Source organism: Maylandia zebra, linkage group LG7, assembly GCF_041146795.1.
Source record: "Maylandia zebra isolate NMK-2024a linkage group LG7, Mzebra_GT3a, whole genome shotgun sequence".
Taxonomy (NCBI): Eukaryota; Metazoa; Chordata; class Actinopteri; order Cichliformes; family Cichlidae; genus Maylandia; species Maylandia zebra.
In genome coordinates, this window is record NC_135173.1 from 60,318,271 (window position 1) to 60,344,349 (window position 26,079).

Consider the following 26,079-nt stretch of genomic DNA (forward strand, 5'->3'; position numbering starts at 1 on the left):
AGTCAGGCAATGGCAGTATGTGGCAGGGGTGTGGTCTGCTCTGCTGCAGAGAAGTGGTGGGGCAGTAGGTTTGGTGGGCAGTGCCTGAAGGCTGGTAGAGCAGTTGGGACTAATTTGGGTGATCAGTCCTGCTATTTCAGCTGCCAGCTGGGACCGGAGGAGAACACTATGCCAAGAACAAGCCAACTGAAAAGCTGTACAGAGCGATCGTGAAAAGTAATAAAAAATAAAACACGAGTATACAGTGTGTATGTATGGATCCTTTGTGGCACAGTTAATAGTTTTAATCATGTTTGGTACAATGAAATTTTTCTTAGTTCATTATTTTTTTTTGTGTATGGTCTTTGACAAATAAAGAAAATGAAATGAAAGAGTGCCGACTGGGAGGTCAAAGATCAGGAAATGTGGTCAGGGTGGGGATTTTGAAGGACGAGATGGCTGTTGAAGTTCCTTTAAAACCGAATCACCAAAGTACTTATAGAAGTAAAACTGCAATACTTCGTCTGAAAAAAGGTGGGTGACTGCAGCTCGTAAGCCTGGAAATGAGTAGACATGTTATCGCATCTAAGTCCGCTTATGAGGCGCTAAACTTAAACTGTGACGTTTTTGACGTTGTAGAGCTTCACAACAGAGATATAACAAAATACAAAATATCTGATACTCATGTATTATAACAGGCACCAGTGTGTTTTGGATGATGTAAAATAAACGCACTATCAGTCCATATTCATTTTTATATATTATTTGTGGGATAAAGAGAAATAGCAGCAGCTACAACATTTTGCCTTTGTTTAAGAAGCTCCTACAATATGTCAAAAGCATCTTGTCCAGACTGAGACTCTTTGGGAAAACACGGAATAGAATGGCGAACCGCCAGCAACACGCGCTCCAAAGCTCTAGCTCTTCTGTAAGTAAGAAACGGGTTCGGAACTGGAATAATCCAATAAACTAAACCTGATTTTGATGCGCAAAGCAAGCAGTACTCACCCACCGGCCTGCCCGCATCTAATACACGGGATATCGCACTATTAAACCCATGGCATTTCCTGTGGTATGGTCATTCGCTTGCCATCAGATGTCTTGGGAACCCATGAAATTTGCTTTAACACAAATTTCTGCCTGGTCACGCAGTCGTTTAAATACCCAAATACATCATTCCTCCAGAACCCTACTATTTTATATCTCCTTTGTTCATCTGGAGGAGGCCAGCGTATGCCACTGACTTTGCCAATTTGGTGGAGCGTTACACGAAAACGAAACAAAAACTATGTAGCCAGCCATTTCATGAGTTTCGGTTTAAAATGATAGAGACACTGGCTGGCCGCACTGAGTTGCAATCTGCGCCAAGTATTATTGGTGAGTCTTTATTTTATTTCTGAACATTATACTGTAACCCTGTGTCGCAGACTTTTGCTTGTCCGCGCAGCCTGAGTTTGTTAGCTTTGCTGAGCTGTACACAATGACGCAGTCTTTGATGCGCGTTACCTTAAACGACCTCGCCTCGAAGCCGTTTGAGGACAGGCTCGAGACAACGCAGTGGACGTCGATATTTTTTTTACATAAAAGTTTAATGACGAGAAAAAAAAAATGAATGTCGGTATGACGTGTCTACATAAAATAATAATAATAAACGTATAAAAAGCGCACACTCACACAAATGATTCCTAATGATTCAAACGTCCCTCAAAATCGCTTTTTTTCGTTAATAATGAGCGAAATTCACCTAAATTAGAGCACAGTTAACGCTGTTTACTTATTGGAGCACTTTTAGTTGTTTAAAGTGTAAATCTGTGAGGTCGATGGACACATAGAAGTATGTTTTACTGGTTTATCAAGGGCGTGTTAAAAAGTTTCATGGTTTTTTGTCCATGTATGCCTCACTTTCAGTGAATAAAGTGCGGAGCACGTGGTCTCCTGCAAATGCAATGGACGATCGTTTTGCTTTGTGGCTTTCTGTGTGATTATAATGTTAATGCTCACAGTGTTGGGTTTGAAGCATCGACTACTATATTGATGTACGACGATATGAATGTATGATTTGCATGTTTGCTACTTGCTTCCTTCAGTCAAAGCTGCATTTCACAGGTAAGATTGTGACTTTATTTGTGTCTCCCCCTCTTTATTTGTATCAGCCGATGGAGTCTGACCATGGATGAGGAGGTCAACCCTGACCATGAAAATGTGAACTCAGTCTTGGCTCAGGACTCCATTGAATTGTTCCACATCCTCAGCAGTCAGTCGCACTCAGTCATAATGGAGCTGTGTCAAATGATGCCCAGTGAAGCTTGGCGCCAATATCAGCTTGACCCCTCAAGCTCTTCTGCAGCAGGAAGGCCAGAACTCATCAAAACCATGTTGGATTACTTCAGGTCAGCCAGTGCTCGAAAATGCCGTAACTTCCTTCAGAGCGTGTGCTTCTCGTGTGAGAACATTCCCATGCTTCTGGAGTCGAGGCTCATGTCAGTGGCAGGATATGACAACAGTGAGTATAAACTGGTGTTTGTCCCGGACCAAAGCACTGCAATCCTCAGTGACTTTCACTTTGAGGTTTACTTTACTTGTCTGGGTCCTCTGTTCTGTCAAAACAGTAGAACAAAGTGAAAGATCATTTAAAGCAGTCTTAAAAATAGAGTTTTGTTTGGTGAGCAAATGCATAATATACATGTTTCATGCATACAGTACCAGTTAAAGGTTTGCCTGCTGAGGAGAATAGGGTATAAGCACTGAGGTTGACATGGAAGTGGTTACATTTATTTGACTGTGTACGGAAAGAACCCAAAAATCAACCCCACAGTACCCACAGCATCAGCAGTTTTCTTCAAAGTAACACACTATGACAGCATGAACTAACTTTTACTGTATTAACAAACTTGTTGAATCACCAAATTTAGTATAAATGGTCACTAATTTCTGTTGAATAAGGGTTGGTGTGCTCAGCTCTTAATCTGTTATATTTAGTCAAGTTTTAAAAAAAGAATTAGGGGCAGAGGTTTTAATTTATGGTTGCTCTTCTGTAATCCACACAGTAGCAAATGTATACATAGAGGTTCGTATATATTTGACCACTGGGCAGATTTATATTAAATAGGTTGGTGTCCTGGTATGGAACCAGCTTTTAAGTGTAGTCCACAAATTTGCAGTAGGGTTGAGGGCAGGGTTTAGGAAAGCAATTCCACTTAGCTGACTTTATTTATTCCAATGCTAATACACTTATTCCCATGATGAGTGTATGTAAACTTTTGACCACAACTATAAATGTGGGGCACAGACATCAGAATCCCTTTTTATTGTACAGATTATAACTGGAGTATTTTAAATACTATTACTATAGTTTTGGTGTTGCTTCAAGCATTTTTTATGAATATAATGGTCTTATTTTGGGGTCACAAATTTTTTAGGAGCTGCATTATTTGAGGTTCTTTTGTAGTTGGCATGATGGACTACATTTAGCCTTTCTAGTATCCCTAAGTTGTCACTTAGATGACATTTACATAAAGCCATAGAGACATTTGTTGTCATGTTTTCACAGCATGAAGTTGAATAATACATAAAATATATTTAACCATAGTAATTACAAATGTAACTATAGTTGTGCTTATCTGCATGGCTAACAGTGTGACTTTGTGCTTGAATGTTTAGCTGATGATGTACCATCTCCAGCCGCAGAGGACGTGTCTCTAGCAAACACAGGTAGACCACCTCTGTTTGCCACTGTCTCATATCTGTGTGTACAGAATAATTGTGTGGATGTGTATGTGCATGTAAAGATTTGTAGTTTTATTTGTGCTTGACCTAACCTCTAAGCTTACTATAAATGCACATATTTGCAGTCTGCAGGTGATTTTCCATAATTTGGTGTTTTCTTTTTTGGTTTTACATCAGACTGACCACATTGGGTCACATTTCTCTGGCTTGTTTTGTGTGTTTACTGAGCACACCCAAAGCATCTTCCAAATAAAATGTGGCTCAGCCATAAGATCAGGAGCCAAGATTAAATGATAATGAAACCCAAAATGAGGCACTAAAAGAAATTCATCAGATGTTAATGTTTTTGAATTCTCATACGCTTTATTTTTCTAAGTAAAAATAAAGTAAAAGTAAAATGTAATCACAGTAGTATAACACAAAGTCAGTTAAATTTCGGGGATACCAATCTGCCCATTTTGGAAGGTTCAACTATTGTGAATCCATTTTAGCTGCTTTAGTGTAATTGAAAGTGACATGAGGTGCACTGGAGTGGCAACAGCAAGATGATCTCAGAAGAGGAAATAGTTTCGCAATTGGTTTTGCAGACCATTGTTGTCTCCTTATACTTCTTGACTGACTCTTTTAGCTGGTGTCGTTGTCTTTGCTGGAAGCATGAGATAGCACCTGCAGCCCATGCAGGTTGTAAGAGTTACTTTTGCTCCTCCAGTGTGCCATGTCAATGTGCTATCACAAAAAAGTTTGCTGTGCCTTCCAGCCCCGTCTCAAGATAGTAGAGGTGATGCCTATCTTGTGGAGTCTGTTTCTGACAGTTTGGTCCATGGAGGTTATTTTTTAGGGGTCTAGCTGTGTTCCTCCTGCTACTGCTGTTGGGTTGATGGCCTTCTAGTGCCCTGTCCTGCTCTACTCTTCTAATGGCCCGTCTCCTGGTATCTCCTCACAGTTTTATAACTGTGCTGGGTGACAAACCTTTTTGTGATGACCTGTGAACCTTAATGGGATGCAGGTACTGTCTCAGGTAATCAGCAGTGACAAGTTCAACAGCAAAAAGCAGAGCTAGAGGAAAATCAGTCAGGAGGGATAAGGAGAGAGCAGTAGTTTCTCCATCACCTGCAAAACCATTCCCTAGTTGTTGCTGCTCCGGTTCCCCCTCACTGGTGTTTTACACCAAAGCAGGTGAAATAGGTTCACAATGGTTTGTACTGATATTTACCTGTGTTCCCTTCATTTTTGAGCAGTATAGTCTTCATTTATCACCCACGGCTGCAAAACAACCATCACTACCCTGTAGGGGTGGGGGGGGGAAATCGATACTGTGTAGTATCGTGATATTTTGTTTGCTAATAATGTATCGATACAGGGACAGCAGAAATCGATATTTTGTTACAAAAAAAGTTTTTGTGGACTGGAACATGCTCTGACTTCAGAGCATGTTGATCCTTTTTCTGAGCAAGAATCCTGACACTGTCCAAATGTGTTTAACTTTTTTTTTGGCAGCAATAAACATGACAGTTTACTTATTTTAATTTAAGACATGTTTTATTTTAATTAAGTTTAAAACTTTTTTTATTTAATGTAAAATTATATTTTGTTTTAATTTACTTTCAAATTCTTCAGTTGCTGAATGGGCTGCATAGTTTTCATAAATTGCATAGTTCAGAATAGCTATAATTGTACCAGATGGTTGCATTCAGTTAAGTTGGACTAGACTGTAATACAAACCGTTCAGTTTGTCAACAATAAAACTGACTGACATGAGAGAAAGACTGAGTGTGAGACTTTGATATTAGATAAAATGAATATTGATAAGGTTTACCTTTATGTACAGAATCTGAATATCAGAAATCTTTTTTAAAAATTGCAATAATATCATATCGTGCGTTAAGTATTGTGATAATATCGTGTTGTGGGATGTATGGTGATTCCCACCTCTACTACCCTGATGGTGACAATACCACTATAACCATTCTACAGCCACTCAATAGTTATGCCTCTTTCTTTCTCTTTTTAGAAAAGCTTAAATTAGTTTTTTAATTTTTCTCATTTATTTCAGCAATCACTTGTATTAGCTCAGTTTAGTTTACAGTAAAGGCTCAAAGAAAACACACTCAGGGGAAAAGTGAAACCAAAAGCTTAAGATTGTTGTAAATAGGTTTGCATGTATCAAAAAATGTACGTGACTTATTCGTTCGTTTCACTTTGGGATTCCCCCAGCATTTTATTTTTTTGCGTTATTGGTGTGTAGATCATTTCAAAACTGATAGGAAGGTTTAAGAGGTGTAGCTACAGAATATTTGAACGTCTTGCAACACACTTTATTGCATTCATTTTTTTGGCATGTTATACTTTTCTGCAGGGTTTTCATGCACTGTATGTTTTCTGTGGCTTCTGTATTGCAGACGGTTGTGAAAGTTCTAGGCCTGCTGTAACATCTTTAGAGCAGCGGCTCATCAAGCGCCCACGGATCGGTAGGATACACATGTGACTTTTAATTATTCATGCGTTACAGCTACATTCAGACCATCACACAAACCAACAAAGAGAAATATTTAATTCATTGATTTATTAATAAAAACAAAAACAAGAGTTTATGATAAGAAACTAGGAAGAGTTAAAACACAATACAGTAAGTGTGCAGCTGACAGTGGAAAGACTGGGATCCATCTTGGAAAATTTCCAGTACCTATCTAGTTCTCACAATAATTAATCCAGCATGGTGGTATTGCTAATTTAGGTTAAAGTTTTAAAGGACTTATCACTTTTTTAGCACTCAAACCCTTTGCCTTATCTTGGCAGTAAAGCCTGTGCTGCCAAAAAAGCTCTGCCCCTTTGACACATGGACCTACAGGGAGTGCAGAATTATTAGGCAAATGAGTATTTTGTCCACATCATCCTCTTCATGCATGTTGTCTTACTCCAAGCTGTATAGGCTCGAAAGCCTACTACCAATTAAGCATATTAGGTGATATGCATCTCTGTAATGAGAAGGGGTGTGGTCTAATGACATCAACACCCTATATCAGGTGTGCATAATTATTAGGCAACGTCCTTTTCTTTGGCAAAATGGGTCAAAAGAAGGACTTGACAGGCTCAGAAAAGTCAAAAATAGTGAGATATCTTGCAGAGGGATGCAGCAGTCTCAAAATTGCAAAGCTTCTGAAGCGTGATCATCGAACAATCAAGCGTTTCATTCAAAATAGTCAACAGGGTCGCAAGAAGCGTGTGGAAAAACCAAGGCGCAAAATAACTGCCCATGAACTGAGAAAAGTCGAGCGTGCAGCTGCCAAGATGCCACTTGCCACCAGTTTGGCCATATTTCAGAGCTGCAACATCACTGGAGTGCCCAAAAGCACAAGGTGTGCAATACTCAGAGACATGGCCAAGGTAAGAAAGGCTGAAAGACGACCACCACTGAACAAGACACACAAGCTGAAACGTCAAGACTGGGCCAAGAAATATCTCAAGACTGGTTTTTCTAAGGTTTTATGGACTGATGAAATGAGAGTGAGTCTTGATGGGCCAGATGGATGGGCCCGTGGCTGGATTGGTAAAGGGCAGAGAGCTCCAGTCCGACTCAGACGCCAGCAAGGTGGAGGTGGAGTACTGGTTTGGGCTGGTATCATCAAAGATGAGCTTGTGGGGCCTTTTCGGGTTGAGGATGGAGTCAAGCTCAACTCCCAGTCCTACTGCCAGTTTCTGGAAGACACCTTCTTCAAGCAGTGGTACAGGAAGAAGTCTGCATCCTTCAAGAAAAACATGATTTTCATGCAGGACAATGCTCCATCACACACGTCCAAGTACTCCACAGCGTGGCTGGCAAGAAAGGGTATAAAAGAAGAAAAACTAATGACATGGCCACCTTGTTCACCTGATCTGAACCCCATTGAGAACCTGTGGTCCATCATCAAATGTGAGATTTACAAGGAGGGAAAACAGTACACCTCTCTGAACAGTGTCTGGGAGGCTGTGGTTGCTGCTGCACGCAATGTTGACGGTGAACAGATCAAAACACTGACAGAATCCATGGATGGCAGGCTTTTGAGTGTCCTTGCAAAGAAAGGTGGCTATATTGGTCGCTGATTTGTTTTTGTTTTGTTTTTGAATGTCAGAAATGTATATTTGTGAATGTGGAGATGTTATATTGGTTTCACTGGTAAAAATAAATAATTGAAATGGGTATATATTTGTTTTTTGTTAAGCTGCCTAATAATTATGCACAGTAATAGTCACCTGCACACACAGATATCCCCCTAAAATAGCTAAAACTAAAAACAAACTAAAACTACTTCCAAAAACATTCAGCTTTGATATTAATGAGTTTTTTGGGTTCATTGAGAACATGGTTGTTGTTCAATAATAAAATTATTCCTCAAAAATACAACTTGCCTAATAATTCTGCACTCCCTGTATGAACTCTGTGGTATCTAGCATCACTGTGTTGGTGGCGAATTGTTTTTATGTTGTATGTAGGGGATAGGGAAATTGGGCTTACGTGGATGAGTGTTACACATCATCCCACAGATAATCAGTTGAAATTGATGAGGAAGTCTTTAGTTTAGCATTTAGTTGTGCTGCTTCATGTAGTTGAGCAATTATTGTACACTGCGGGAAGCTGATGTCATCAGAGCGGGCCTATGTCTTAGATATCAAAATAAGATCAACCTGAAACCCAGGGCTGACATTTTTAAGCAATACAATCGCACTGTAAAGAGATTATCTGTGTTATTCACTTCTAACTTTTATAATGGGTTCCACCCACAGATCACTGGGAGCAGTACATCAGTGAAGTGAAGAAATTCCTGCTGAAGAGATGGGAGCGACTCACAGCTGGCCTGGTGAGGGAGGTCCAGCTGGAGAATGTATGGGTCAGCCCAAGAGCGGCAAACAGAAGCAGAGACAGACCTGATCAAACCCCTGGCTCAGCAGACAGAGGGGGCAGAACACCAGGTCAGCAAGACTTCCTCTAATTGTACCAGTTGATGATTGGGCTTTTTTTTAAATAAAGGGATTTTTTAAAAGTATCTTGTGGTGCACAAAGAAATAAAATCATAGCAGTTTTGTATGTTCTAAGCTTTTCATGTAAACTTACCTAATCATGAATATTTGAAGTCTGCTGCACACCTCACATCTTTCTCACCAAACTCAGAGCCCGATGGGGATTACGGGTATTTGGAGTCCAGAGTGACGTTGGAGACGTTCCTCCAGGGATGTATGGGTAAAGTGACAGTTCTGGTGGGCCAGACTGGATCAGGAAAAACTCTGCTAACATCCTGTTTAGGACAGCAGTGGGCTAGTGGATTAGTAAGTTCACTTTTTGTCAACATTTATAATTATTTGCGTTATCAGACATGTTCTATGTTCATCTGTATGGCTAGTGCTGGTCTTATTTGTATTCAGAGGAATAAAGGAAGAGCCATTGTCCCAGAATTTGCATGCTAGTGTTATAAAAACATAGAGCAGCTTTATTTCCATACTGTATCCATACTGTATTTACTGTGGTTATCATTATTAGAGTATGCTGTAGGCTTAGGAACCATCACTGACCTTGCAGAAGTTGCAGATGATCCAAACTCTGCATTCTCATTGTTTACTGGAAAAACCTAATCAATAAATTATCAATTTGGTGCATTAAGAATAAAAGTAAAGATACTCCTGCTACTATCAGGCAGCTACTTGTTCAGCCATTTTTCCACTGCAAACACGTTTCTTCTGGAGCCAATGAATGCTTTTTACAACTTTCACATTTGTGAAACTACCTAAGCTGTGCAAACAGAATTTGATATGACTTTTTTCCTCTGCCAATTGTTCTCCTCTCCATCTCATCCAGGGTCCTATCCCTTCATCCTTTGTGTTTGTCCTGCTGGAGTTTCGTCAGCTCAACCTACTGTCACACCCTCTTTCACTATCAGAGCTGCTTTTCCAGTACTACCTCCCTCCAACTGGGGGAGAAGATGCAAAGGTACGCACGTAATGCTTGAGTAATACTTGTTATAAAACAGTACATTTGTGATACTAAACATAGGGATGCATTTCATTTAAATCAAAATCTGGTTTGAGCTAAACCCCTTCACATAGTTAGTTATGCTTTGCACTCTGGGATGTGACAGAATATCATATCATATTAGTGGTAAAATGAATGTAAATTGAAGATCAGAGTTGTGTTTGTGTAAGAAAAAAAATGAATCCATGGGAAAAGGGCTACAGTTTTATGAACTCATCAGCTGATTTGGGCCAGAGTAAACAAACTACAGGTGTGAAATTCAACTGCTTCTAAACGTATTCTTCATTTGAACAGAGAGCCATTATCGACTACCTCCTTACTAATCCAGAGCAAAGCTGTTGGGTACTGGATGGCTATGATGAGTTTCACGGCAAACTCAGCAGACAAGAAGTGCAGAGGAAACCGCTGCACTTAGAAGATCCTCTGCCTGTCGCAGACCTCATCTCAGGGTTGCTAAATCGCCAGATTCTTCCAGGAAGCACTGTGCTGGTCACCTGTCGTGTACGGGATCTTATAGATTTGGATGGCATTTCAGATAAAGTAGGCCAGCTGCTGGGCTGGGACCAGGATGAGATCAAGGAGTATGTAGACAACTTCTTTGATGCAAAAGGTGAAAACTTTATTTACTTGTATTTACATTGTTGTTGGGCTTTATTTAATTATTTTATTTGTTTTATTTATTTCTGTAAAGCTTTGAGGAAGTGTTGTTTTTGGCTCTTCTGTATTAACTTAATTTTTCTCTGTGGAAGTTGGTGCTTAGTATATATAATCAAGGCAATACAATTATATCAAGTTAGAAAAAAAAGGAATAATTCACTTATTACTACTTTTTTGTATTAACTGATAAAATATGGTTTTCTGGACATCAGATTTTTGCTGCATATTCATTTCTTGAAAACATCTAACTCTCTCTTTCCCCACAGCCAAAGTTGTCTCTGATATTTTTTCTCGCTTTCTCTTTGACTCTTACTTGACACTTGTCTGCATTTTTTATTTTCTCTTCAGTTATGGTTGCTGTGGGTTTCAAGACTCACATAAATATCAGCCAAGTTTGAACTTGCATGTTTATTTTACTTGTTGGCAGTATCTTATGTAAATAACCCTAATCTGGGATTATCTACATTTTTTGCAGTGCTATATTTGCTCATTTAGACCTGCAAACCAGCACCTGTATCCAGGTATAACTGGCAAATTGCTAAAATTTAGACTTTCAAACTAGTAGAATTGAGTAATTTCCACATAAAACAGGACCTCATGCGTAATAGCTGCATTACTAACATGAAAAAATTGGTGTAAAAATAATAAATAAAATTCTTGTGCACATCTATCTTAAATGTATGTTGTCTTTAACTAGTTTAATCATCATTTACACCCAGCAGATGTAGCTCTTAGAGAGCAGGCAGCACAGCTCCTTCTCTCCAGTCGACACCTCCTCGCCATGTCTTCCATTCCTGCCCTATGCAACATCTGCTGCATCTGTCTTGAGTATTTACTGCTGCAGTGTAGAGATAAAGACACAGGAGGAGCACCGATGCCTGACGAAAAAGGAAGTAAGGCAAGGACAGATGCTCAGGAAGCAGAAGGAGCACAGATGTCAAGAGAAGCCAGAGGGGAGGAGGGCAATAGAAGAGGAAACCCTGCACAAAGGAAACAAGAGGATGGAAAAAGAAAAGGGAGCAAAGATGTAATAATGGATGGAACAAATGGCAGACCTCAGCTGACTCCCACTTCACTCCAAGTCCCCGCCACCCTAACTCAGGTCTACCTCACTGTTCTGGCCTCATTTCTTAGCCGAGCCCCTAACCACGGAGGAGATGGCAAGCCAAAAACTAAAAGATTTCCTCACAGGTAGAGACGGAGCTGTGAACTCACTCTAGTGTATCACCATCTTGAACATTATATTTCAAAAAATATAAAGTAATTAAAAAAATGACTATTTAGAAAAGAAAGCACCAGTGTAGCAAAAAACGCGTCATGCTTCAGTTTATGGATTATCTCTGTTTTCTGTCTTTCCGTGCAGTGCTGTCACCACACTGACCATTCTGAGTCAGTATCAATCGGAGCTGTGTGAGCTGAGCCAGCTGGCTTGGAGAGGCTTAGAGGAAAGCAAGATACTCTTTTTGAAAGAAGAGATTCCACAGGAGGTTTTAAAGTTTTCATTGAAAATAGGACTCTTATCACAGGTCAGACATGAATGCATGCATTATGTCCTCCTCATATCTGTGAATGTCCACAAAATCCTTGTTGTCGAGTGTTTGCATGCTATTTATACTATTGATACTATTAATAGATTTGCTTAGTGGGCAAAAGTTATTTGTGTTTCCTTACAGTGGGCATAGATAGGGCTGTGTGTAGTAAACAGAGTAAGGGTAGATAAAGGTTGTCCCTTTAGATGACTTGTCATGTTTGTAAGATATTATTAATAATAACATAATTACTTACCTGCTGTTAGGTGGAGCTCAGACGTCAGGACGGGATACTTGCCAATGCCTACTGCTTCATTCATCTGACAGTGCAGGAGTTTTTAGCTGCACTGAGAATCATGACTAGTAATGATGTTAATGACGCACAGCTTAAGAAGAGGTAAGGAAGCCAAATGGAGAGAAATATGGGTGTAATTTTTAAGATGATTGCAGTGTTAAGACCTGTTTAGGTTATATAGCCCACCTGATGGAGAAACTACGGAGTCACACGGCAGAAGCTCTCTACTTTTGGCATCAAAACACGGTCAAGATGACCTGCTGAAGTTCTGACCAAGTATCAGAATTGGGAAGAAAGGTGATTTAAGTGATGTGGCGTGGTTGCTGGTGCCAGATGGTCTGGTCTGGGTTTTTTTCCGAAAATGCTGATCTACTGGAATTTCCCCACATAACCAACTCTAGTTTTTACAGTGAATGGTCTGAAAAAGAGGAAATAACCAGTGAGTGACAGTTCTCTGGGTGAAAATGTGTTGGTGATGGGAGAACGCGCAGAATTCTTTGAGCTGAAAGAACAGAATTGATAATTCTAAGAACCACTTGTTACAACCAAGCTGTCTACAAGAGCATCACTGAATAAGTTACAAGTTGAAACAGATGTGCTACAACAACAGGAGGCCACACCGGGTGCCACCCTGCCAGCTAAGAACAGGAAACTGAGGCAACAAGTCACATGGGCTCACCAAAATTGAACAAGATTGCCTAATGGGTCTGGATTTCTGCTTTGACATTTAAACAGAAAGGTCAGAATTTGGTATAAGCAACATGAAAACACCTTGCTGAGTCTGTACCACAAATAATAAAGACAGTTCTGACGGCAAAGGGTGGGGTGGGGGGGTGGGGGGGGGGGGGGGGGGGTATAACTCAAAATTGGCAAGGTGTACCTAATAAAATAGCCAGATACTATTTTAGTCTACCGGCACATACACAGTAACCCCTGCACTTTACTCTCTCACTGGTGAGGGACAAATTCAAATGACAGATAACAGTATAACATTCACGACATTATTACACATTGATTGATTAAATTATCCGCAAATTTACATCCTGGAAACAATTTTGTTAATTAACCAAATGAACAAAATGTCCTAAATACGGTCACCTTTCTTGTTGCTGCCCTAGCTGAATGACGCTTCTGTGTACACCTGTCCTCCCAACTTGGTGCTGGGCAGTCTCTGCCTGGTCCCGAAATAGATAAGTTCCTTTCAGATCAGGTAGACACTAGTGTGTGATGGAGTGTTTGAAAAGCTGTGGAAACAAAAGTTTGTCGCCTAAGCTAAAAGAGAAGCTCACACACACAGCAGAATCATGATGAATATATTTAAAGATTCAACAGTTAATTAATGAATCTCATTTAGAATATGTGGAAGAAAGCAAGATGGAATTTGACTATGTAAAGTCACACGGTATACCAGGAATAACTCTGCCATGGAAGCAACCTGAGCTGTGCGAGTTAAGCACGCTACAGTACGAGACATATTTGTCCTTAGTCCTTACATCAGAAAACACTGATGTAGGCATAAAGTGACGGCTCAAATCACACTGCGAGAGTCTGTGAGACTGTGCAAAGGTGGGGGCACTGAAATTGAAATATGGCACAGCTGACATAACTAAGCAGCAGGCGACCACAGTCACTCGCTAAGAGGCCTCTTGTATGTGGCTACATGTAGTTTAACATATATCACATGAAATCTATTCATACAGCTGTATTTTAATAAATCTCACATTGTTTCCCCTAAAGAATCACTACATTTTTTTGATGTGTGATATGGATTTGTTCACACTTTAATCATATTTAGTTGACAAGGTGGATTGCAAAAAGGACCTCACCCATACCCAGTTCCTTAAATGATTAGATAACAGGTCTGTTTGCTCACACTTCCTCATTTAACCCTTTGATTTCACATGTTTCTGAGTGAGGTTCTGGAGGCGTCTGGTTTGAAATCAGTCAGGCAGCTGCAAAATGACTAGTTCAGTTCTGGCTTTGACGTTTTGTTGTGTTTCATTCCGTGAGCATTTGGGGAATGTAGTAAAATTAATGCACCTGAACAGAAGAAAAGATGCAAACCATTCAAACTGGTGTACTGTGCTTTCTTCCCACTCTGTTTGCTTTGTAGGCTGCACTGTAGAAGTTGTTTGTTTTTGTCCTACCTGTTAAATCTTAAAATAATATTATTTATTGTATTTCAAAGTATGCCAGGTCATATTATTATTATTCACATCTCCCAGAAGAGTGTTGAAACTATCATCTGGACAGTGTTGTAACATGCTTTAATTTGCATCATAATTCAGAAGTTGACTTTCCTCTCATTATATCCTCAGATTCAGTCTGAAAACTCGCTGGACAACCAAATCAGACCAGAAGACGGTCTTCACTGACTCACTGTACCTCTATGTTTGCGGTCTGGCTTCCTCAGAATGCACTCCAGCCCTGGTTGAGTTAGCCAAGGTTTCTGGCAGAGCCCAAAGTTGGGTCCAGAAACGGCAAGACCTTGTTCTGACATTGCTCAAAACCATGTGTAACAGTAACACTCTGACCGGACCAAAGGTAGAATGAAAAACAGGAAACAGATTTTATTTTCTGTCTCTTTGTTACTGATCTTTTCTTTGCTATATTTTGCCAGATACTCCAGCTTTGCCACAGTGTTCAGGAGAGCCAGAACCACCAACTCGCCAAGCAGGTTTTTGGTGTGAGACCCAAACTGGAGCTGCGCAACATCTGGCTGTTACCGAATGATATCGAAGCTCTGGCTTTCGTAGTTAATTCAGCCGATCATAATGACATCGGTCTGGACTTCGGAGCGTGCTCCATGGAGCCGGAGTGTTTAATAGTTCTGGCCAGGTGTCAGGGCATTCATAACCTCAGGTGAGGCTACACAGATGTTTACGAGTTACAGAAGTTAAAGTGTAACAAAAACCCTCCAGAAACCTACGTGTAATTTTTTTTAGCTAACCTAAATAAAACTAGCAAAAATAAACTATTAATTAGAATACAAAAGTTTATTTTGATTTTGAGACAAGGGTTTTTATTATATTACTGTACCATCCTGGATATGTTAAATCTTACAGGTCAGCATTTATTTGAAAAGGTTTCACAGGGTTATTAATATGATATTTGTGGGAATGCACTATAGGACCATTGGAAAGCCATCATTGTGACACATGAGAGTGTTGAAATGGACGGTGTTGATCTGTCAGAAATTATAAAACCCATGTTTAGCCCACGGACATGCAGAGAGAGGACTAGTCACACAGCAGCAGTGAATGTTGTTGTTAATAGAGCTGCAGCTTTGCCTTTGACATTCCTCAGCTGACTGGCCACCTGTCATACAGTGACAGTGAATGAGCTCAGTATTCTTGTTACAAGAAGACAGAAAATAGTCTGGACTCAACTGCAAAAACACAACCACTGATTCTTTGAAAGTATTTCTTTATCAACTCGAAAAAGAATGTTTTTCCACACAAGTTTGCACTTGCATGTCTTGAAGAGTGGGTGGGACGGGGCCTATCTGTTTAGCGAAATCTGTAAGCTGCACGTTGTCATGTCACATTGTGTTAGTCATCTGTTTATACTGCCTAATTCTGAAAGTTGAAACATCTTTATTGTTAATTTTATATAATTATGCACACTAACATCTAATGTCTGTCTAGCGGGAAAGCTATCCCTCCTTAGTTGCTCTTCCTGATGTTTTCCTTATCCGAAACAAGAATTTAATGACAAATATAGCGTAACCCGTACATATTGTGAAACTAAGATATCTTGGTATCAAATAAAGTTGCATTGACCATAAAGATTTCAGCTCAGACATTAAAAGTAAAGCGAGACAGTGTCTGAAAAAGTGCTGCAGTGATAGCTCATTAATGTGTGTGTAAAACAAACCGAAACCTCAATTTTATTACGAACACCAGTACATCTGCTTGTGGTTATAAAGAGAACCAGTATATAAGTATACAAGTCATAAACTGTAATGATAACTTGGAAAATTAGAATGAGGAAAAATGTGACTGTACACAGCAGTCTATAAGTATGTTCAGAACAGCAGCGTAGGAACTCTATACACAGAAAATATCTTGTTGACAAGATGCAGAAGGTACCTGAAATAGATATTTACAGCTGTGGTGAGCAGAAAATGTTGTTTTACTGACAGTGGTTCGATCCTCCTGTGCAGACTAGAACTAGTGAACAGTCAAGGGTGCAAGCAGAACTTATCAGCTGTTCTCTACAGTTCTCACATAGTTACACCATAATTATTTCATGTGTATACTTTATCTCACCCAGGCACAAGTAAGCTATTAAACTAGATTTTTTATTTGGGCAGTCATCCAACTCTTAATCCTAAACCCAGTACCCGGTTCTTGATCTTGACAAATATGAAAACAAAAAGAATACCGGCACATATTTCTTATTTCATTTTGGACATGACAAATAGAGACCACCCATACATAGAACCAGATGGGCTCCAAACACCAGAGAGTATACAGTGGGAGAGAAAGCATGTGCAAGAAAAGCCACCTGGAAGGCAGCCAATGAAAAGACTATTGAGTGAAAAAAAAGTTGTTATCATCCACATGTAAAACACTAACAATACTGTTGGTACATGTAATAAACTATCCGTCATTATATGATTTAGAAATGTGAAAATTATAATTCAGAAAACTGCTGTAAACCCCCAAACCCTGTACAAATTATACAAGTAAAGCAAACGTGATATAACCGGTGTTCAATCCCATCAAATTACCTCTGTCACGGGGATTTAGTTCCAGTTTATTCTGGATTACATAGAGTGAATTATTAACCGTAAAGCCTGAAGCATGGATTAATGCCAGACATTTGATTTTCTTTTAATTTGACAAATTGGACAAATGCTGACAATTAAAAAAATCAATAAATAACAGTTTCCATGTATGAGGTTTCATTTTTTATTTTTTTTTAGAAACATGCTGATGATATAGAGGTCTCAAAATCTCATGTATCAAATATTATACAGGGTTAAAAGAGATTACAGGTTACAACTCCAAAGCTCCTATAAACCTTACTTTGGCTTTCAGTTTGTAGTCTGTGAATCTAGTTTGATTCCCTGCGTCACAGAAATCTGTCTCTGTCACCACCTCTTTAAGAAAGAGTTACCATTTTTTATATATTTGAATGCCTCCTTATTTAGTTATGTTCAGACATTCACACTGACATTTAAACAAATAGATCTCATCTCATATTATGATTCTGGGAATCCGAGTCTGTTTTATCCTCTTTAATTAAAATACTACATTCAAGAAAAGATTAAGCATTGGAATTTCCCACCTGGCGGCTTAGATAATAATTTGTAATTAAAAACATAGCAGCATCAAGAAATATTCTATCAACTATAGAGATGCTGGTAAAAAGCAGTTTGTTTGTTTTAAATTGAGGCTTTGAACTGATTGTTTTTCTTTTTGCAGTTTCTAATCTGATGCTTCCTTATGAATAATAATTACTTTATTGTTATTCACTATGTGTCCTTACAGTTTTCACAGCCGCAAGTATGGGGACAAGTTTGCTGAGAAGTTGTCGTCTGTTTTGCCTAAATTCACATCCCTGCGAAAACTAGAGTATGTTTTATATCGTTGCTTTATTCCTGCGAAAAATATATTAAAGGAAGGTAATTGTCCCTTAACGACAATAATTACCTGTTTGTGTTTGTGTTCACAAGGTTTTCTGGTGCCAGCCTGACTGCTACTGGAGCAGCTAGTTTGGCCTCTGGTCTTCAGGAGTGTCCACACATCACTGATATCAAGTATATCTTCTGTAGTGCACGATTAGCTTACTGCTCGATTATCCAGATGCTTTTAATAATGCTGAGCTTAAAGTTTCTGCTCATTTTTCTTCTGGGGGGTTTTTTCAGCGTAAGTGACAACAATTTGAGGGATGAAGGAATCAGTCGCATTGCAGAGATTTTTACCAAACTACAAAACCTTTCGAATGTAGCGTAAGTTCTCACATTTCTAATGCAAAGACTCGTCTGTACTTAACAATGCAGAAGACTTTGTGTGGTGATCATATGTGTGTGTGCTTCTTTGTAGGCTGGGACGAAACAGCACAACCCTGAATGCAGTCGACTGTCTTATTAAAACGATGTCTTCATGTTTGAACATCCAACATGTTCATGCAGAGTAAGACCACACACACATGCACACGAAGTGGCGGTTAAGGCACAGTTATGGCACACGGATTGTTGTTTAAAAGAAATAAAAATTACACACATTTTAACTCGCTTTTGTCAGTAATGCTCACTGCACTATTAATATTTTCTCAGTCATAGAGATTTGAGATTCCTGAAATTCAAAGTAGCTGATTGCTATTGATGAAGTTATAATGACAAGACCAGGTAAACATAAGTGTGTCATAAACGTGTACTCCAGTCCAGGTTCTTTTTCTTTGCAGGGGGATCAAAGACTTGACAGTAACTTTCTTCCAAAAGTCAGATATGAACAGGTGACTTTTATGCTTATAAACTAAATAAAGCAATAAAATGAACATAGTAAAATTCTGATATATTTATATTTTCCGCTCTACAGCCATAAATCTATACTTGAATCAACAATCAGGTAAGATATGAAACAAACAAGTCAGTTTACCGTAACTGCCTTACCACAGAGATTTGCCAGTTTCCTTGATGAACTTTGCACCTTTAAATGGGTGTCAGCCAAATGTGCATTCACCTTTACTGTTTTCTTTTGTTTGTTTGTTTTTTTTTGGCTTCAAAAGATCGTGACTAGAAAGGACATTTATGTGGATGTTGATTTTTTTTTTTAGTTTTAATTTTTTTTTTTTAAATGTTTATTGAGCATCAACAATGTAGTACAAAGATATACATGTAGCAAGTCCACAATGGATGTTGATTTAAATGTGACTCTAAATGTCACAGTTTAGTATTTTTGAGGTTTTTTGTATCATGGACGTTTGCATTATGATGGTGTCATTTTTCTCCAGCTTGCTGAACCAGAATTGGAACAAGTCGGAGATGCAGAAACTTGCTGAATCCTTGGCTCGATGCCCTGCGCTGTCTGTCCTAGAGTAAGATTTCATAAGTACACACCTTCATAATTAGAAAAACCTATTCAGAGCAGATGACACAGACAACATCAGTAATGAATAGAATAGCAACAATGCACTAGTTATTGACTTACTGTTTTCCCTCTGCTAAAGTAGTTGAACAATCTGCAAACTACACTGTGTGCATATTACATTGGTAAATGAATGCTAGCCAAAGGCCTGTCAATGTGTGTGGCTGTTTTACTGTATGTCTTTGCACTCTAGTCTGTCTGGAGGCCAGTGGGATGAAGACATTTTAAGGACACTGACTGAGTTTTTGCCAAAGTTCAGCATTACTGACAAGCTCATGTAAGGCTAGGTTTTAAAAGAAATCAATTGTTTGTGTTGTGCTTGCTGTGCACTTTGCTATACCTGCACATAAAACCCAGCAGCATTTAGCTGATGTTTTACAATCTTTTCTCAGCATTAATGACAGCTGCTCATCAGTGGAGGGTTTGGTGGTTCTGACTGCTCTACTGTCTGATTATCCTCCTGTGATGGAGCTTCATGTCAGGTACAAACACGCATTTAATCTTAGCAACCATAGTTGCAGGAACTTCTAGACATACTGTACCAGGAAATGCAAAATTAGACTTATGTTAGAGTTATTGCTGTCATCTCTGCTCTGTATCTGAATGTTTCTTTATGTTGCAGATTACAGGTTCCTGTTAAGGTGTCTATTGTGTTTGCTAGGGGAAGGGAAAAACCTGCAAGCGGAATATCCAAATCTCTCTGGTATGTTAATGCTTCTGTAACACAAGCTTACAACAACAATATATTTGATGTTGCAGAACAATAGTAGGGTAGCATTTAGAATGAGTAAAGCGATCATTTTAAGCTGGTAACCAACAGACCATCAGTTATCTAGCAAAAAGTTTTAATGTTTTAATTGTTATAATGGGTTGTTCAGGTGTATCCTTTGTCCAATAATGATATGTCATCAGTATTAATGATAATCATTCAGCTTTTGCGTCTTTCAGCCTCAGCTTCTGCAATCTGTATCCTGCTGATCTGGAAAGTGTGTTGAGATGTCTGGGAACCTCTTCTGATCTCACTATGCTGGAGTAAGATGAGCAAGAACCATGAAAGTGCACACACCATGGACAGATAATAAAAATAGGACCATTTCTAATTAGTAGATAATAAATTTATGTGTAAAAAGCCTAGAAAGTTTTCAGGGGGAGCCGTATGAATACAAGTGTCTACAATTACGAAGATAATGGTGCAAAGAAAGGAAAGATATTTACAAAGTGTGTCGGGCAATCAAAAAAAACTTTCTACTACACATTTGTGTTAAAAACTGATGTCTTGGACATTATTCTAAAAATGACAGTGTATGCTCAGTTTATGAAGTAAACTGAGCATCATCCTAAACCACCTCTTAAATGATGCACCATCATGGTTTTTGCTTACAGGTAACCATTAGATAGCTTATACAGTGCTTAACAAATTTATTATGCATGTCACACACGCATATTTAATTATATATAAATATTGTAAATAACTGTAATTTGTAGTATTAATAGAAAGATCTCAACAAATGTATCACATTTAGAGGAAAAAGAGACCACTGTTCACACTCATTACACATTTCAGGTGTGTGTGCACTACTGATATTGATATACTGACTCATTTTTGTCATGTTCTCTTGATAAATGTACAAACACTGAGTTGTAAAGCATTTTTAACCTTTCTTTTCAGTTTGTCCAGTAACTGTTTAGGCAACAAGGGTCTGAAGAAGTTGTTGGATTTCCTGCCTCGTCTTAGCAAAATCCAGGAAATTAAGTAAGCTCACACGCATGCATTTATTCTCTCTGACCGAGGCTGGAGCTTGTCATAGGGTGGCATAGGGTGTCTGTAGGGGGGTAGATATTTGGACAGGCTGCTAGTCTGTCACAATGCTCACACACAATCATTATAACTAATAATTAATTAATAATTCTACCTCTTTTAAAGCTTTCCTTGAGATATTTATACAGTGGGGCAAAAAAGTATTTAGTCAGCCACCGATTGTGCAAGTTCCCCCACCTAAAATGATGACAGAGGTCAGTAATTTGCACCAGAGGTACACTTCAACTGTGAGAGACAGAATGTGAAAAAATAATCCATGAATCCACATGGTAGGATTTGTAAAGAATTTATTCGTAAATCAGGGTGGAAAATAAGTATTTGGTCAATAACAAAAATACAACTCAATACTTTGTAACATAACCTTTGTTGGCAATAACAGAGGTCAAACGTTTACTATAGGTCTTTACCAGGTTTGCACACACAGTAGCTGGTATTTTGGCCCATTCCTCCATGCAGATCTTCTCGAGAGCAGTGATGTTTTGGGGCTGTCGCCGAGCAACACGGACTTTCAACTCCCGCCACAGATTTTCTATGGGGTTGAGGTCTGGAGACTGGCTAGGCCACTCCAGGACTTTCAAATGCTTCTTACAGAGCCACTCCTTTGTTGCCCGGGCGGTGTGTTTTGGATCATTGTCATGTTGGAAGACCCAGCCTCGTTTCATCTTCAAAGTTCTCACTGATGGAAGGTTTTGGCTCAAAATCTCACGATACATGGCCCCATTCATTCTGTCCTTAACACGGATCAGTCGTCCTGTCCCCTTGGCAGAAAAACAGCCCCATAGCATGATGTTTCCACCCCCATGCTTCACAGTAGGTATGGTGTTCTTGGGATGCAACTCAGTATTCTTCTTCCTCCAAACACGACGAGTTGAGTTTATACCAAAAAGTTCTACTTTGGTTTCATCTGACCACATGACATTCTCCCAATCCTCTGCTGTATCATCCATGTGCTCTCTGGCAAACTTCAGACGGGCCTGGACATGCACTGGCTTCAGCAGCGGAACACGTCTGGCACTGCGGGATTTGATTCCCTGCCGTTGTAGTGTGTTACTGATGGTGACCTTTGTTACTTTGGTCCCAGCTCTCTGCAGGTCATTCACCAGGTCCCCCCGTGTGGTTCTGGGATCTTTGCTCACCGTTCTCATGATCATTTTGACCCCACGGGATGAGATCTTGTGTGGAGCCCCAGATCGAGGGAGATTATCAGTGGTCTTGTATGTCTTCCATTTTCTGATGATTGCTCCCACAGTTGATTTTTTCACACCAAGCTGCTTGCCTATTGTAGATTCACTCTTCCCAGTCTGGTGCAGGTCTACAATACTTTTCCTGGTGTCCTTCGAAAGCTCTTTGGTCTTGGCCATGGCGGAGTTTGGAGTCTGACTGTTTGAGGCTGTGGACAGGTGTCTTTTATACAGATGATGAGTTCAAACAGGTGCCATTCATACAGGTAACGAGTGGGGGACAGAAAAGCTTCTTACAGAAGACGTTACAGGTCTGTGAGAGCCAGAGATTTTCCTTGTTTGAGGTGACCAAATACTTATTTTCCACCCTAATTTACGAATAAATTCTTTACAAATCCTACCATGTGGATTCATGGATTTTTTTTTTCACATTCTGTCTCTCACAGTTGAAGTGTACCTCTGGTGCAAATTACTGACCTCTGTCATCATTTTAGGTGGGGGAACTTGCACAATCGGTGGCTGACTAAATACTTTTTTGCCCCACTGTAGCTAAAGATACCAACAACTATATTGTAAGTGACCCTGGTGGTGGAATTTCCCTCTATTGCCTCTCTAGTAATTTGCGAGTATTTCAATAGAAAGATGACTCTTTGTTTTTTACATTGAGATATACAAAGTAGGTAGGCAAATGGTAAGCTGTTTTCTCACCAAACAGGTTCCAAACAGCCAACACCAACTTCCTTGTGCTAATTGCTTTTGGTTTTTCCAGTGCCAGTAAAAATGACATCAACATGGAAGGGGTGGTAATGCTGGCTGCAGCTCTATGCTCGTATAACACCTTAACAGAAATTCACATCAGGTAATCTTTGTTTTACATTGTAGCTATTTAATGATACCAAGAGCTGCTTTACCCAACTGTTTGTGCCTCTTATCCCGGTCTGGGTTTAAAAAATCTATCTGTTTGAAAAATACTATAAATACATAATTACATACAATACTACATGTCATATACAGTGATGGGAATAACTGCATTAAAATAAACAGCGTTACTAACGCTGTTACTTATTTCAGTAACAGATAATCTAACGAATTACTTTTACTATCGTTAAAACACTGTTACCATTACTAAGAAAAAAAAGCGGTGTGGGTGTGTTACTATTTTTAAACACACAGATGGTTGACGCTTATGTCATCTTACCGGGGGCTAGGGGTGCGAAACAATCGCACGAGTGCTGCTGATTGGCTGAGGAAGAGTAAGGTAGTCATGGTAGTCATAGTGTGTTGTATTGTTCTATCTAGAGTTTATCTGATTGGTGTTTTATTTCATATTTTCATAAAGTAACATTTGAATAGTTTAGATTAGTGTACAATGTTTCTTATTAGTTCCTTCTGTTAACTGCCCATTTATTTCAATTATATTTTCAGTTTTATAACAAACAGCTGAATATATATTTTAGTATTTTCAAGTATGTTTAGCTATTTATATGTTTGTATTTTAGTAAGTTCCATTAAGAGGGGATTCTTATACATATTTAAACATTTTTTTAAAGTAACGCAATTGTTACTTTTCCTCGTAATTAGTTGCTTTTATAATATTGTGACTCAGTTACTAACTCGGTTACTTTGTTGAAGAAGTAACTAGTAACTATAACTAATTACTTTTTCAAAGTAACTTGCCCAACACTGGTCATATAGTTTTACAGTAATCAGTCAGGTTAATTATAATTGGCTGTTGTGCTCTGTTGGTTTTACAGTGGCGGAGGCGAAGAGGAAGTCAATCTAAAGTTCTGCCCAGATGAAAGGTAGAAGACCTGCATCTATGCAAACGTTCACACAGTCTGATTCTTGTTGTCTCCGTTTAGTTTTTCTGTTTAATAATCTAACTCTCTACTGTATTTCTATGTCAGTGATGACAAGCAGCAGCTGAAGATGTTCCGGTACAGTGAGCAAATAAAGACATGCAGAAAAGTACAAATCTGACCTCTGACTATGAATACAAAAGAATGATCCCCTTTTATTTTTCTTTCTAGAGTAAAGGACAGCAGCATCCTACCATCTGATATAACCAAAGTATGTAGAAAATTGGTCCAGAGTCGCTTCCATTGGGAGTTAGAGTAAGCTTTATTATTGTATATCTGCAAATTATTCAACAGTATTTAAAGTAGTGACTGAACACGTTCATGTTCATGCACTAATGTGTTCTGTCAGGTTATCTCAGTGTTCACTTACCGACAAAGCCATCAAGAATCTTCTCAAAGTGTTGCCAGAGATGACGTCACTGCAGAGACTCAAGTAAGGCATACACACTAATGCAAGTATTAATAATAACACTGGATTACAACCTGCAATAGACAGTCAGATTATGCGGATGTGCAGTAGGGAAAAGATGTGAAGATATGGAAAAAAGCTGCTGAGTACTTTTTAAAGGACACCCTACTGAGATTACTGAGCACAAAATTTGAATATTTGGAAGGTGATTTTAAGTGTAGTTATTTTTAACTAATGGGTATCTATGCTATTCCTATCACAGGGTATATGTTAGGTCCATAAAACAAAAAAATTATGGAAGATCACTATTGTTATAGGAGATTGCAGAACGTTGCAATCTCATCTACACTGCAAGGAGATTTGCAGAAATTCTGTTGTAATTTCACTTTATGCTGTCGACTCTAATTGGAAGTGTGATATTAGAAGTGTATAATTTTTCTCTAGACATATTCATTTAATTTTATTATATATAGTTTGTGACATTATGTAATTACCTTGTAGTTAACTGGAGAAAATCCTCTTACAGATAAAAAACATCAACAACATCAATGAAAATGTATAATTAAACCCTGCAAATAGTTAACAATAACTTTGAAATGCCTTTAGGTGTAATTCTTGGTCCTTTTTATTCAGTCTATAGATGAATTATTTATATTGATTCATTTTTGTCTTTATTTTTATACTGAAGTATTTAAAATTTAATGACTTTAAGAACAAAAAAATAGATTTGCAGATATTTATAAATTAAAAACTTTGATGTTTAATACATAATATCAGTATGTTTTTCTTTTACCATATATATGCTTCTGTCACTTACATATTTTGCCTTTGTGCATTTGGTGTCTTTATTATTCATTAACGCTATCAACCTACCAGAGACTACAGATGAAGTTTAGCCTGTATGGCTAAATCTGGCAAAGCAAATTGTGGCTATTCTATGAACTATGTTTGGAAATTATTTTCAGACTGTGTAAGATACTAAGAACCTCATCAAATGAAATATACTATATTCATTCTGTATTCCTAATAGTGTCAGACAGAGCATCACATCTGCAACCGATGCACTCGAGCTGGTCAGCTGTTTGAATCACAGTCAGCGAGTGACGTCGGTTGAGCTCAGGTACAGTGAATACTTTTGTGGCACTCATCACAACACACCATGCCATATTTGAGTGTTCATGTGATGCTCCTTTCCCTACCACACTTTTTAGTTGTAGCTGCAATTACTTTAATTCTCTAACTGACCTGTTTTGGTTAATTGCTGCTTTGATCTCTTCTTTAGCCTTCGGGGTGACTCCTTCATCAATTTTGATACAGTGAAAGTGGAACAAGTGAGCTGCAGGTCTGTGATCCGCAACATTTTCACTGCTTACTGATGACTTAACAACATTTGTAGGTGTTTTCAGACCGCTCACTTTGTCACTTACCCAAGTATTCACGGCTCATGCACTATAGCAGTTTTAGCTGCTCATTTTAAACTGCATTTCAAGCTGTGTTTATTTTAGAATTTGACTGAAAATATATGTT

At 38.8% G+C, this 26,079-nt stretch overlaps 1 protein-coding gene across 4 annotated transcripts in view; it reads left to right on the forward strand.

Annotated features, from left to right (window-relative positions):
* The first annotated feature begins 1,275 nt into the window (after positions 1-1,275).
* The window catches only part of nlrc5 (NLR family, CARD domain containing 5), a 39,209-nt gene continuing 14,405 nt past the window's right edge, over positions 1,276-26,079 (forward strand). Inside the window, exons 1-32 of one of the 4 annotated variants that reach the window (XM_012922857.3) lie at positions 1,276-1,356; positions 2,133-2,482; positions 3,640-3,690; positions 6,105-6,173; positions 8,467-8,652; positions 8,852-9,006; positions 9,533-9,664; positions 10,001-10,316; positions 11,083-11,554; positions 11,727-11,889; positions 12,159-12,289; positions 14,506-14,731; positions 14,808-15,049; positions 17,686-17,769; positions 17,871-17,954; positions 18,063-18,146; positions 18,241-18,330; positions 18,602-18,652; positions 18,736-18,765; positions 19,151-19,234; positions 19,478-19,561; positions 19,677-19,766; positions 19,907-19,987; positions 20,233-20,316; positions 20,954-21,037; positions 23,054-23,143; positions 24,039-24,086; positions 24,192-24,221; positions 24,315-24,398; positions 24,493-24,576; positions 25,583-25,672; positions 25,835-25,894. In XM_012922857.3, coding sequence (XP_012778311.3) covers positions 2,149-2,482; positions 3,640-3,690; positions 6,105-6,173; positions 8,467-8,652; positions 8,852-9,006; positions 9,533-9,664; positions 10,001-10,316; positions 11,083-11,554; positions 11,727-11,889; positions 12,159-12,289; positions 14,506-14,731; positions 14,808-15,049; positions 17,686-17,769; positions 17,871-17,954; positions 18,063-18,146; positions 18,241-18,330; positions 18,602-18,652; positions 18,736-18,765; positions 19,151-19,234; positions 19,478-19,561; positions 19,677-19,766; positions 19,907-19,987; positions 20,233-20,316; positions 20,954-21,037; positions 23,054-23,143; positions 24,039-24,086; positions 24,192-24,221; positions 24,315-24,398; positions 24,493-24,576; positions 25,583-25,672; positions 25,835-25,894 — 3,893 coding nt within the window. In that variant the 5' untranslated portion in view covers positions 1,276-1,356; positions 2,133-2,148. The remainder of the gene's footprint in view (positions 1,357-2,132; positions 2,483-3,639; positions 3,691-6,104; positions 6,174-8,466; positions 8,653-8,851; positions 9,007-9,532; positions 9,665-10,000; positions 10,317-11,082; positions 11,555-11,726; positions 11,890-12,158; positions 12,290-14,505; positions 14,732-14,807; positions 15,050-17,685; positions 17,770-17,870; positions 17,955-18,062; positions 18,147-18,240; positions 18,331-18,601; positions 18,653-18,735; positions 18,766-19,150; positions 19,235-19,477; positions 19,562-19,676; positions 19,767-19,906; positions 19,988-20,232; positions 20,317-20,953; positions 21,038-23,053; positions 23,144-24,038; positions 24,087-24,191; positions 24,222-24,314; positions 24,399-24,492; positions 24,577-25,582; positions 25,673-25,834; positions 25,895-26,079) is intronic. The other 3 variants (XM_012922858.3, XM_012922859.3, XM_023154003.3) reach the window with 3 other exon arrangements.